At 37.4% G+C, this 13738-nt stretch overlaps 1 protein-coding gene across 3 annotated transcripts in view; it reads left to right on the top strand.

The window, feature by feature from the left end:
* Nucleotides 1-12419, top strand: part of CSMD3 (CUB and Sushi multiple domains 3) — a 1171353-nt gene extending 1158934 nt beyond the window's left edge. For all 3 annotated transcript variants that reach the window (XM_065399724.1, XM_065399725.1, XM_065399726.1), the window contains 5 exons: nucleotides 647-805; nucleotides 5949-6061; nucleotides 7671-7758; nucleotides 10729-10864; nucleotides 12260-12419. In XM_065399724.1, coding sequence (XP_065255796.1) covers nucleotides 647-805; nucleotides 5949-6061; nucleotides 7671-7758; nucleotides 10729-10864; nucleotides 12260-12419 — 656 coding nt within the window. The remainder of the gene's footprint in view (nucleotides 1-646; nucleotides 806-5948; nucleotides 6062-7670; nucleotides 7759-10728; nucleotides 10865-12259) is intronic.
* Nucleotides 12420-13738: the final 1319 nt, after the last annotated feature.

The raw sequence follows: 13738 nt of genomic DNA on the forward strand, positions 1-13738 counted from the left end.
TTCTTTTTTGCTCTTGATAAAACTTACATTGGTTTTGTTTAAGCATTTAGTGATAAGACAAATCTTCTTAAGTAAATTTCCCATTAAGAGTAAGAGTTTGGTTCCTATATCCATCTTTGTAATTTCAATGTGACCTGATAAAAAGAGACATTTTTACCAGGGTACAGTATCATTTGAATATGTGTCAAATGATTTTTAATATTTAAAGAATGAGATTCGTGCACACACATTTAATACTAGCTATATGGTCTCTATGTATGCTGGAATGGAAAACCTTGGTACTGAGTGAAATTTGGTCTTTTAGGTACAGCCATTAAATTTATACTTTGTGCAGTTAATTTTTTATTACAACATGTGTCCATTATTAGGTCAAGTGGAGGTTTACATGTGGACAGGTTCTTATGTATCATCATTACTGTATATCATCCACATGCATGTTTACTTTATCTGTGATTATGCCCGTTTTAGTGCCTTCTGTGAGAGGATTTAGACTAATAATCATAGCCAGTGGCTCAAGTGATATATAAAATCAGAGGGAAGAGAGACTAAAATGTTCATATTTTGTCACATACTTGGTTGGAGATCTGTGACTTTGTATACTCTAAATATTGCAATCCACATTAATATGTATTTCATATCTCTACAGTTCCTGATGACGTATTTGCCCAAAATTATATATGGAAAGGATCTTACAATTATAAAGGCAAGAAACAGCCCATGACTTTGACAGTGACCAGTTTCAATGCATCATCGGGGAGAGTAAATGCCACACTCACTAATAGCAATATGGAACTGCTACTTTCAGGTACCGCATCATAAAAGCTCATTTAAATTTCTTATTTTCACTTCTGATCCTCATAATTTTGTGCAAAATATTTACACTTTTTACAATAAAATACTACCAAAAATACCCTAGCAGTCTAAGTTATAACGGAATATTGACTTATATTACAATTCTTCTTTGAGTGATATCCATTCCCCTTTGGGAGTGTGCACACCCAGTGCCCCAGGGTCAGAGGTTTTTCCCTTAATAGTAGCCTTCAGGGTGACGTATGTGCTCTTTGCTGCCTCATGCTGCTGTGTGTTGATATAAAGGACAGAGCTGACCCCAACCCTACTCAGTTCCTTCTTACCACCCATGATCAGTTGTTGGAGTGTGTTGACTTGCTTTGCAAGTTCTCCCTTCCAGGGTATTCTCATCAATGTTTAGTTAGACCTGCAAAGTAAGTTTTATTTGTTTTTACTTAGTGTGCTTAGATTGTCAGTTCCCACTTGTTCTGGATGCCAACTCCCAGTACTGGGACATGCCTTGATCTCCAAGGTTTAAGCCTTGCACTAGCTGCAAGAAGTCTGTGCTGATAAGTGACCCTCATTCCAGGTGCCTTTGTGAGGGTTACATCAGGGACTGTTGTCAAATCTATTGAGATTTCAAGCCCTGGACTAAGAAGGATAGCGAGATGAGACTCCATCACCTGCTAATGGAGGCTGCCTTATGTCCACTGTCTGACCTTCCCACTGAGCCCTTCCCACTGAGTACTTCTACCTCCATTAAAAAAAGGCCCCTGAAAATATTGTGGAGGATCAGCCCTGTTTCCCTTCCCCACTACCGAGGAAGAAGCACAGACAGCATATGTCAAAGGGGATGAATTTCAAGTGTTTTATTTTTTCTTTAAAAATTAATAGCAAAACTGGCCTGGCCCAATATGAAAAGGCCTGATTTAATAAAAAAAAATAGGAATACAGTTGCACGTGCAGAAATGGGCACACAATTGCATGCCTAGTTTGTAATTACAAAGACACCTTCTCTCCATGCATTGTCACAAGAAGCTTGAAAAATTCAGCCTTTTCCCAGCCTCAGTTGACCTGATCTTCCCTCATTCATATATAAACAAGATTTTGCAAGTCCCCCATTTCTTTTTTTTTAATTCATTTTTATCTATCTAGATACCTATATAGCCCCCATCACTATACTATCTGAGCACCTCACATTATTCATGGATCATACACAACCCCTTGTGAGGTAAAGTATTATCCCCATTTTACAGATGGGAAACTGAGACACTGAGGGTGTTAAATGACTTTCTCAACTGTCTGAACTGATTTTGAATCTCAGTCTCCTGAGGCCAAGTCTAGCACTCTAGCATCTAGGCCTTCCTTTTTCAAGACCCCCATGTTCTAGTTTATCCCATATTCAGTTCCGCACAGTTCCACTTTGTTCTACCCATGTTTCTGGTTATCCTCAGCTCCTTCACTTTCTTTTGGTACTATCTTTTTTTCCCAGGTGCCTCAGTTTTTTGTTTTTCCCACAGTGTTTTATCTTCCTTCCCTCTTCTCCTGCACTACATTCTCTCATTCCATCTCATGAAGATTTTTCCCTCATCTGCCCCCATAACTTTCTTTATTTTCCCAGATCTCCATTTCTCTCTGTCCGTTGTCCCTCCACACCACATGATGTTAGTACACATTTTCCCCTCCCAGAGCTGAAGCATCTCACTAGCTCTCTGCTGGGGCTACCCTAGATACTATCTAAGGAGTTAGAGAAGAACCTAAGGAGCAGCTTCAGCTGGGCAAAATTGCCACAATTGAATTAATTATTATACTGGCCCATTTCAAGCACTGTCTTGTCCCTCAGGGAATCAGTTGCCGGATGCCAATGGAGCTCATCAGCCTTTGAGCAAGGAGTGCCTGTCAATCTACCAGTGTAAATTAGCAGAGAACAGCAGTGGCTGTCTCTCTGGAGCATTTTCCACCACCTCCCCATACATTTTCCCATTCCTTGGTGGAGCCTGTATGTGCTCCCTACACCTAATTAGAGTTTTCCAGAAAAATAGTCCAAGGAATTTATTAGGGAAGATAATTTATTCATACTGTTCAAATCTGTCAGTTTAATTTCAGCTTTTAATATATTCCTGATTGCAGTCATTATTTGGCAGTGAGAGGAGAGATCTGGCAACATTGAGCTTGTGCTACCTTCATATTAATTGTAATTCTATGCTGATAATATCTTGTGTTAATTATCAAAGTGAAATGCTGACCCAGTGAAAATTAATTAGCAGTAACCCTCTCAATGTGATCTGAAACTCTCTATCAACTTCCAGTAAACTTTATTTAATACTTTGCCAGTTTGAACATATGTGCATATATTACACGCATAGTGCACCTTAAACCTCTCTCAGTTTCCCCTAGTGGGTTTGGGATTGCCATGCACAACTGGGCTGTCCTTAGCAGAGCCTTTGTGGTCTGTCTCTCTCTAAGGGTGCCAATCATACAGGCCTGTCATCTCTGCACCTCTCACCCTCCTTCTCCAGGCAGATGTTTTCTCTCCTACCTTTCCTCACACATATAGTGGCAGCTGGCTGCTTTTGGGAATGTCATTGCAGTTAAACACCCCATCAGGCACATTTTTGTGCTAACAATTGAAAGGGAGGCAGAAGTCTCTGACACAGGGTGTGTGTATGTGTGTGTGCAGGGAGGTCCTGTAGGCCCAGCATGGAGCCCAGGTGCTCCTCTTTCTTAACATCCTACTCTCACCCCTTGCAGTCTCAGTAGCACCCCAAACCCTATACCGCCCAGGGATATCCACCTCCCTCCTCCCTCTTACCATGCACCACAGAACTCCCCATGCAGCCCACGTGGCACCTTCATGTTTCCTGTCCTTTTCTCCTCTGGCACTCTAGCCTTCTCCTCACTCCACACAGCACCAGTAGCCCTAGCCCATCATACTTCCCATCTCCATCCCAACACATACAATGGAGCATCAGGCGCCCTTCTCAGAAAATACAGCAGACACCTCCCTACTCAGTTTAATCATCTGAAAATCCCAGTAGTTCTGCTCCCTAGAGAGCCAGCCCCTTCCCCACTAACCCAGTGCTACACACACACACACACACACTCTCTCTCTCTCTCTACCCACTTGAGCAGCAGAGGGAATGTAGTAGCTTCACAGAGGTTGCTCTCCTCCCCACGTTCCTGCCTGCAGTCTGGGTAGCCAGCACAAGGGAATAAAGCCACACAGTTGCACATGCCAAGCCGCAATGTGGTCCACAGCTAAGAATTTAAAGAAGGAAATTAAGGATTCCAACACTGAAAAAAAGACGGGGAGATTAGTATCAACAGAGTATGTGGCCTGCTAAGCACACAAGTTCCAAAGTCCACAGGAGATCTTATTGCCAACCCTGCATATCTTGAGACATCCAAATGGAGCTTCTGTTGCTCTACATGACTTACAGCTGGACACACACATCTGATACTGGCAACACTACTGGCTCAAGAGTGGGGTGATCCATAGAAGCCATGGAGCAGAAGTGAACTTTGCTTTGAGCAGTATAATTTTCCTTTGTGTTTTCATTTTTAAAATGCTCAAGTTTTCTCAGGGAACATGCTGTCTAGAGTGGGTGCTCCTTTGCTGTGCTTACGAAACTCCAGGAGAGGCCCAAATATACATTGTTAACTCAGAGGAGCTTGTGTTGGAGAGAAAATCCAGTGTAGGCGTCCCTTCTTTCCATACATACTACTTAGCCCGTTTATGCAGGTTTGATGCACCTTTGCATCACAGTGCTGGGGAAAGAGGAGCATGAGTCCTACAGTGATCAGGTTACTTAGAGTTAAACTTCTGAACAATAATTTAAATATGGCTTCTGTTCACTGACTACCTTGTCAATGTTTTGCTTTGTTTTCCATACCTAACACTTATTTCCTCCTTTTTAGAACATTGAAAATAGATTTGTAACAATCAGTGTCTGAACGTCATTAATATAGGTGGTTTGAATGCATATTATATCACTACTGTAACCTGATATAAGATGTAAAGTGTATGCCTATTGTGTCCTCAGGATTTTGAATATCTTGGGAAAATTTCTCCTTTGGATTTTCTATTTTCTAAAGAAAGCAGAAGAATTCAAAGCAAGAGCCATATATGGGTCTAATTTTCAGAGGTGCTGAGCACCAACGTCTCCTATTGGCTTCAGTTGGAGTTGTGGGTGCTCAGCACCTCTGAAAATCAGGCTGTATTAATGTATAAGGTATAGTAGTCTTAATTTTGCTGGTATTTTTCAGACATCCTTGAATAGCTACTTATTTAACATAGGTTATGAAGGATAACGAAAAAGTCACCTGCAGAATGACAAATGGGAACATTATCAGCCAAATATTTAGTTTGACACCAGTAGTCAATGTACATAATCATGTTCTGCACACTATTTCTGTGGTGTCTGTGCTTCATTGTCAGGTTTGTAAAGGTAGATTGGACCAGTGAGTATATTGTTAGATTTTATTTTCATCCAAGCTCTTTACTATGCATAAAATATAATCAGGGTTCTGAACATTTCTTCTACAGGTATGAAAATGATCAATTCTGCCTCCAATGTAAAACAGATCATACCCAAGTCTTTCCATTAGATGAAGTCGCTGTTTTGTAGAGCTGACCAAAGAACAACAGTTCCATTTCACAGCAACTGTCGAGGTTTCAAAATTAGTTTTTGTTTCATTTTGGAACAAAAACAAAACCTTTAACATAGAATTTGTGGAAACAGATGTGTGGATGTGTCTCTGTGATTCTGTAACCTGCGATGTAGGAGACAACCCATGTTAAAGGGCCTGCACTGCCTGATTCAGAGCATGTTTTTTTCATTCTAGATTCCCTCAAATCAGGCAGAGCAGGGGAGTCTCCTACATCCCAGGCTGGTACACTAACCACATAGCTATGGAGTTTCACCCTTCCTTGGACACAAAAAACTTTTTGCAAACATTTTGTGAAACTGGTGCATCTCTGCCAAACATTTCAGGTTCAACAAAACAGCATATTACTCCGAAACAAAATTTTGTTGAAAAAAATGTTCTGACCAGTTCCACAGTTTTGCCCTCTTTAAGGAGTCTTAGACTATTTTAAAAAAATTGCAATTATCTGCCACCTTAACTAACAAAAAGCACCTATGTTTTATATTTTACAGGGGTGTATAAAAGTCAGGAAGCTCGACTGATGCTCCATATATATCTTATTAAAGCACCATCTCATACTTCTGTGAGCAAGATGAAAGAGGAAAAATGGGCTATGGATGGTTTTGTGAGTATTTTTCTGCAAAAGAGAGAGAGAGAGTGTTTTTAATACAAAATAATGTCTGTGCATTAGGCCTGAAGAATATAGAAACTTATCAAATGAAAGTTGGTTGGTAATTCCAATTTATTTATTTAAATGAAAAATACCATTGCACGATTGCAGATGGGGCGGGACTATTTAGGAAAAATGTGGTTATCACTAAACAGTGATTTTCAACCTCTTCTTTGTGGGCATGACTATTTGATGAAGTGGTAAACACTGAAAAGGAAGTGCTACTCTCATTTCTATGTTGATGTTATTGCAGTACATTGAGAGGTTTTCTCATTCTTAGAGTGTAATATCATAGCGAGATGCTTTTATCAAGCTAAGATCAATGTATCCACTTTAATGTCTACTTCTGTGTAATCTCTCTCTGCAGTGGGCACAATTATGTTGCTTGGTTTATTTCTAGAAGCAAAATATCACATCTGAGAGTAATAATTCTTGGCAGTGATGTGGGAGAAGTTGAGGAGCTGATTAGCTAGCGCTTTGGTGACATTTCTAGAAGTATTGACTTTCAAATGGCTAGGATTTTTCAAAGATCCTAAGGGCTTGTCTAAACACAGAAGTTGAACTGCTTTAACTATACTGGTATATTAAAAGTACATTCCCACTGGTATGGATGCAGATAGACTGGTATAAGAAGACAGTATCTCTTGAAATCTGAAATATATTATTAAATTGTTCACTTGTCCTGTGGACACTCTTTAACACTACTTGATGCATAAGAACAAAATGACTGACAAAAATATATCTTATTGTATTTCTGAAGCTTGCAAATTCCCTGTGTTCATACTATAGATATGCTCCGCTATGGATATTTAATGATGCAGTCCAATGAGTACTGATTACTGACCAAAAGAGGGTTATTGGCAGTTGAATGTAGGGCATTTTGTATCCCTCCCTGTCTACCTTTGAAACAGTGGCTTTCACTATCTTAACTTTTGCATTCATGGTAGCATCTGCCTTTTAGGTGTTGCAGTGCTTTTCCCCCAAAAAATCAAAACACTAATAGTCTTTAAGAGGCCTTTAGAGATGGCAATTTCAGGAGTTATCAAGAATCAACTTGAAATCTAGTCAATCAAAAAATAGTATCAGGTATTAACATACCTGGCCCTGAGTCCTCCTGCAAGTTTCAGAGTTTTACAATTACATTTGACTAATTTTGAAAAGGGATTTCTCTCCCATTTTGCTGTGAAACAATCCATTACAAACAGGAGGAGCAGACCGACTATACACAAAATGCTGTCAAATATACAAAGTAAGCAAACTAAAAAAGAGAATTTTTTTTCTCTAATCTCTTTCAGTAACAGTAGCCTTAGCTGTTACAAGTATCAAAGGTAGGTTAAAAAGAATTCCAAAGGTAGTGCAGCTTTTAAGCTTGACAGTGTCCCTTTAGTACCCCTGCCTGACCCCCATGCTCAGCGCATCCATATCCCTCCACAACAGAGGTATCTGTGGGGGAATACTGACTAGTTTAGGCATTTCACTTCCAACCTGATTATAATCGCCTCTCACATTTCTAACCAAGTTTTCCCAATTTAATTCTGAGATTCTGTGTGTTTTCTGTTTGCAGGTTTCTGCTGAACCTGATGGAGCTACGTATGTTTTTCAAGGATTTATCCAGGGTAAAGATTATGGACAATTTGGACTTCAAAGATTAGGTATTCAGTTAATTTTAATGTCAAACTAGTTCAGTTTTGTTTCATACTGAGTTTTATTATGCATTGTTTTTATTAAATGATTACATGTAAAGGGCTATCCTGAACCTATATTTCAGTACTGGTGTGTGTGTAGAGTATAGTGAGGTTCGTATCCTAGAATCATTTTTAAAGCTGTGCTATAAAAGAGGTGTTTTGTTCACCGGGAAAGTTAAATTGGGAGGTATAGTTACTCTGTTGTGGCAAGTGGTTCATTTTGGTTGTTTTCTAATATCTTTCTCTAAGAATGCTTACATAATAGGTATTATGTTCTATATAGTGATCATCATATAAAGAGTAAGTACTTCAGAATATGTGTATATGTATGTCAGTGCTTTATATTAATACAACTTTTATAGTGAATACTTGCTAGAACAGTCAACCTATTAAATACTATTGGCCAAATACTGAAGTCCTTGTGCCATTTTTACACAGGCAAAACTTCTATTGAAGTCGATTAAATTGTACGTCAAACTACCTGATCACTATTTGCTTTTTCCAGTATAGAATATTGCTGAAAAGATCTTAGTCTTTTTGCATGCTTAAGCAAATAAAACAAGAAAAAATATTAGTTAACAAGAAATGTTAAACTATAAATTATCTGATCCTGTCTCTTGAAGACTAATATTTCTGCTCACACAAAAGCTTGAATATTCTTAAGGTTTCTCAAGCAGTGGGGTTCCACTTAGACCAATCTGACAGATTTACAAGAGGAATTCGTTTCTTCAAGGATTATAACCCCTAATTAAATAGCCTTGTGCTCTTCAGATATGATAATTTTATCTGGAGCCAAAAACACATTCTTCTGGTTTTTGGGGACAATGTATTTCTCACTCTTATTGTCCAAATAAAAACAAGAACATTCTTTAACATCTCAGTTGTGGTGGAAGGATTTATTAATGTGTATATCACACATTAGACAGTCTTGTTTTCTCTTTTCACTGCCCTAAGTCATTCTAAAGAGCAATGCTTGGAGACTGAATTTGGCTCTCATTGCATTTGGTAATTTGGATACTTTAAATGGAATATTTATAGAATATTTTTATGAGAAGACGATTCCTGGAGGGATATGCAAATAATTTGATTTCCCTAAATCATCTTCTTCAAAATATTTCGGGGTAATCAATCAAAGAGTAAAATCAACAATGTCTTGACAAGATGTTTTTGGTGGTTTCTTATAAAAATTGCGTGTTGTCTCTCTTCCTTTGGTTTTCAGAGGTTTGTATTCCCGCAATATATTCTTTGTTGGAACTCTTTGAAGAGGGTTTTTTTTTTTAATTGATTCCATTAAAAAATTTATTCCATTGCCTAAAAACAATAACAAGATTATTCATTTAGGAATATAACTCGTATGATTAATAAACAGAATCATTATGGGGGCTTGACATTCTTCAAAAATAGCTTTATCGTGACTAATAAGAAAATAGTTTTAAATTATACCTCTTTATTTAATATAAAACATTCTTGTAAAAATTTCACCCAAAGAGATGTGAAATTTGTATAAGATTTTTTGAGCCCTCTAGTCTTTCAGGAAAACTTCCTATCCCAAACCAGATTTCCTATCTATTTCACTATTGTTCATAAACAATTTTCTTTCAGATGTTGAATTCAGTGCTTATTCTCTTTCCAGCCAACAATTTCATAAAAGTCACGTTTTCCTGTAATTAATCTATTAGTTGAGGTATCTAATCATATTTAGCATCTCTATGTTGCTTAACAACTTCAAAGCACTGAATAAACCTTAACTAATTAATCTGATTCTTAACATCTCTAGTTTGAAGCCTATAAATCACTTACTAAACTGAATTAGTAATCCCTTCTTTATTCATGGGAAAGGGGATATGAACATGGCACCATAGGGAATCTAACAGTTGCCTTATTTCTATTCTGTGCAGGAGAGCCATGTTCTTACTTTCTATCAGTATTTGCTCTCTACTCTTTGCCTCTCACCTACCGCTTTCATTTTTATATATAAATAAATGTGTATAATTAAGTCAACAGGATGAATTTCCATGTTGCCTCTTGAGGTGATTTAGCCTTCCTCCAAGTTACTGCTATTCCTTTGGTAAACTTTGCTGTTATCTTTTTTTCTTCTATTGTGCTTTCTTTCTATCTGCTCAAGTACCAGATTTTCCAGAACCTAACAAATAAATTGTATTTGAATAATGATATTGAAGTAACCGACTCTAAGCCATTTTTGGCTTCATAGGTTAACACCAACACCTTGAATTGCATCTGCAAATTTACGAGAAGCAAGTGCAGGTCCCAGAGCACTGGTGTCGTTTGCTCCTGACATAAAACTTCACCTATTAAGCAGGGTGCCGCATTCTGCGCTATATTTAGTCTCCAAGTGTCTCAGTAACAACAAGGAGTCTGGTGGCACCTTAAAGACTAACGATTTCATAGAATCATAGAATCATAGAATCTCAGGGTTGGAAGGGACCTCAGGAGGTCATCTAGTCCAACCCCCTGCTCAAAGCAGGACCAATCCCCAGACCGATTTTTGCCCCAGATCCCTAAGTGGCCCCCTCAAGGATTGAACTCACAACCCTGGGTTTAGCAGGCCAATGCTCAACTTTCGTGGGTAAAAACTGCACTTCTTCAGATGCATAGAGTGAAAGTTACAGATGCTCGCACCATAAAGAGTACATAACAGCAATCTAAGTTCAAGGTGAGAAAGGCATGAATCATTGTGGGGAGATCCTTCCATCATAAGGGGAAAAAAATGAGTTTTGCTCACCAGTTGCAGATGGAAAATAGTACCGTCCAGGAGCTATTTAGGTACTATTTGGTACTGTAGGTCCCCACGCAAAACAAAACATGATGATTTTAATTTCTCCACAAGTAGACACTTTCAATAATATTGTGAGGATCTGGGAGTGATAATTGTGAAATGTGAGATAATAGAGAGATGTTATGTTTTTGTCTTTTTAGGTCTGAACATGTCTGAAGGTTCGAATTCTTCTAATCAACCACATGGTACAAATAGTAGTTCTGTGGCCATTGCTATCCTTGTGCCTTTCTTTGCCCTTATATTTGCAGGTTTTGGGTTTTACCTTTATAAACAAAGGTAAGTGTAAATTGCATATATAGAGTCTTTGTATTGTCATGTATTTGAAGCTATTCAGTGGCCTTAAACTTTAATATGTTAGAAAAAGTAAATTAAGAACTGCCCTGGGAACTCCTTTGCAAAAGATCTGCATAGAAAATACACTCTACCCTCATTTTAGGTCTGCCATACTGTTTGATAGGTAAGGTTATTTTAAAGTGCCGCACTTTCACTCCCACCTATTTAAAATGTTGTTATAAGTTATTCTCTTTATGAGAGGAGCAAGGGTAGTTTAAATTTTTGGCATCTGGGGAATAATGCCATAAACAGGGTTGGTGTGTACTTATTGCAGACTGCCTATATTTTGTTTTGACATGCACAATATTGTGAATCATATTTCTTATGTAATTTATCTTAAGCCCCACACAGTTTATTAGCTTGCAAGTATATGTAATACTCCTATGTCAGTGAGAGGTTTTATTATGGAAATTGGTTCCACATTAGAAATTAGTAATTTATCTACAATTATCTAACAATAGTACCACATCTGCTCAGAGATTCACTCTTATCCTAGGTTCACTGATAGTGTTGTTTATGTCTCTGAGAATCATTCCTTAATTTTATTTGTAAATCTTGTTTTCTCAAAGTCTAAATAATCTTGCACTATGGTAGTGAGGGGCAAATGGAGCCACTAAGTGGTGGAACACCATACCAGCACTTGTCTGCTGGCTTGCTATTGTAACACAGTCCTACAGGACATGACTAAAAATTGTAGTATACACAGGACCTAAACATGCCTTAAAAGCTGGAGTTTAAGGTCTTGAACTGCCTGGTTTAACTTGGTTACAGGCACACTGCAACTTTTAATGATGTTAGTTTCCCTGACTCCTTTATACTTGTGATATAGATGAGCCATAAATTTCTGAATAATTTAAGCTTTCATTTACATTTCTAATCCATCTAGTCATAAAGAAATTCTTCCAGATAGAAAGAGTTTATATTTTTACTGAGTTTGCAAACAGCCAGAGAGAAACAATAACCCTAAGAGAATCCTCTCATTCATTTGCATGTGGTGTTATTTCTGAGACAATACTGTCAACTCTGTCAGCTGCAAATTTTAGTAGAAATATCCAGTTTTTCTGGGATTGTGGTCCAAGTTTTAGAGTATTAATACCATTTTTTTCCTGGCATTATTACATATTTGCTACTTTAAAATTAACATTTCTCATAAGCATGTTTTAATATTATTTTAATACATATGGCAATCCTTGACAGCAAAAGAATGCTTCCAACATTTAATATTTAGCTTCTACATTTGTAATTGAAATTTGTTCATTCTATTAAGGTTCTTATATTACACCCATCACCACAGAAAATTGCAGTTGTGAATACACTGTGCTTTTTCTTCTTCAACAGGACTGCACCTAAAACACAGTATACAGGATGCTCTGTTCATGAAAATAACAATGGACAAGCTGCTTTTGAAAACCCCATGTATGACACAAATGCAAAGTCTGTAGAAGGAAAAGCTGTACGATTTGACCCCAACTTGAACACTGTCTGCACAATGGTATAATGTGGTAATGCTTTGTCTTCAGAAGTCTGGAAATTGAAACACAACACAGTGCACATATAGTTCACTGATACAAAATTAAAGCACACTTTTCAGGACTTACTGGGTCACCTTTTCCTGAGGATGATAGACAAGAGTGTTTTTTTTTCATAAACTGGAACAGAATTGTCCTTCATGTTTACCATGGAGAGTTTTACAGAAAATCTGCTGCACTCCATGAGTGCTTACTCACAGTTTATTTGCTTTTTTAAAAAAGGAGATTATTCTAAAACATAAAATGTATTTGCATATATTGGAGGAGCATCCACTATCAGTACTTCTGTGCTTTATAAACTATAATAGAGGGACTGGGTTTAAAAAAAGATATAGGGTAGAAAATAAGAGCTATTCTTACAGGAGACAATAGGTCACTGACTTCTCTTTAACAGTCATGAGCTACATCATTTTCATAAATTTCAACTCTACCCTCCTTTCAGTCATACATCCCTGTTTAGCAAATCTTTATTTTTCTCATACCTGTGAATTTTCTAACAAAATGACATAGTGTTTAATATGCTTAAACCTTCATGTGCAATTTATTAATTTTATACCACACAAGAAAGAATAAGTGTCAAATTTTCAGTTCTCATTTCATTATTTAATTCCCTGATTCATGTCTTGCTTCCTTTTTCACATTCCGTGTTTCTTTCCTCTGTTCCCATTAGCAACACATGCAGCTGGTAACAGGGATAATTCTGCTTCTATGTATTTCCTTGCTGTGGGCCTTTGCCCACAATGAATGATGTGAGGGTGCACCATATGAATTGAGTTTTGTCATGCAGCAGTGTTCCTTACTGTTGAAGATCACTTGGAAGAGTGACCTTTTTACACTGTTTTTACAGAAATTTAACCTTTTTGAAGTTTTCAGTTTAGAAAATTATGGTTTACAGTAACACTAGAAATCAAGTTGGTATATGAAGAACATAAAGCTCCACACTTCAGTCCATACCACTGTTGTCTACACTGTTTCACATTATCAGTATTATTTTACTACTTCTACATTGTGTTAAAATGCTTACACTGAGCATGATTCAAAAACCATTGAAGTTAATAGAAGGACTCCCATTGACTTCAAATGGGCTTTGGATCTGGCCCACAGGTCTTGCCTAATCAGAATTTGAAAATGCTTTGTTTTGGTATACAAGTTAATATTGTGAGGAAAGAACCCCTAAAAATAATTGTTCAAAACTGAATATATTGCAGCAATTCAATAGAAAGATGTGGTTTTTAAAAATAAAGCCATGGTTTTATTAGGAGTAATCCATCAGATGATTCAAATACTA

This window comes from Emys orbicularis, chromosome 2 (genome assembly GCF_028017835.1).
Source record: "Emys orbicularis isolate rEmyOrb1 chromosome 2, rEmyOrb1.hap1, whole genome shotgun sequence".
NCBI classification, from domain to species: Eukaryota; Metazoa; Chordata; order Testudines; family Emydidae; genus Emys; species Emys orbicularis.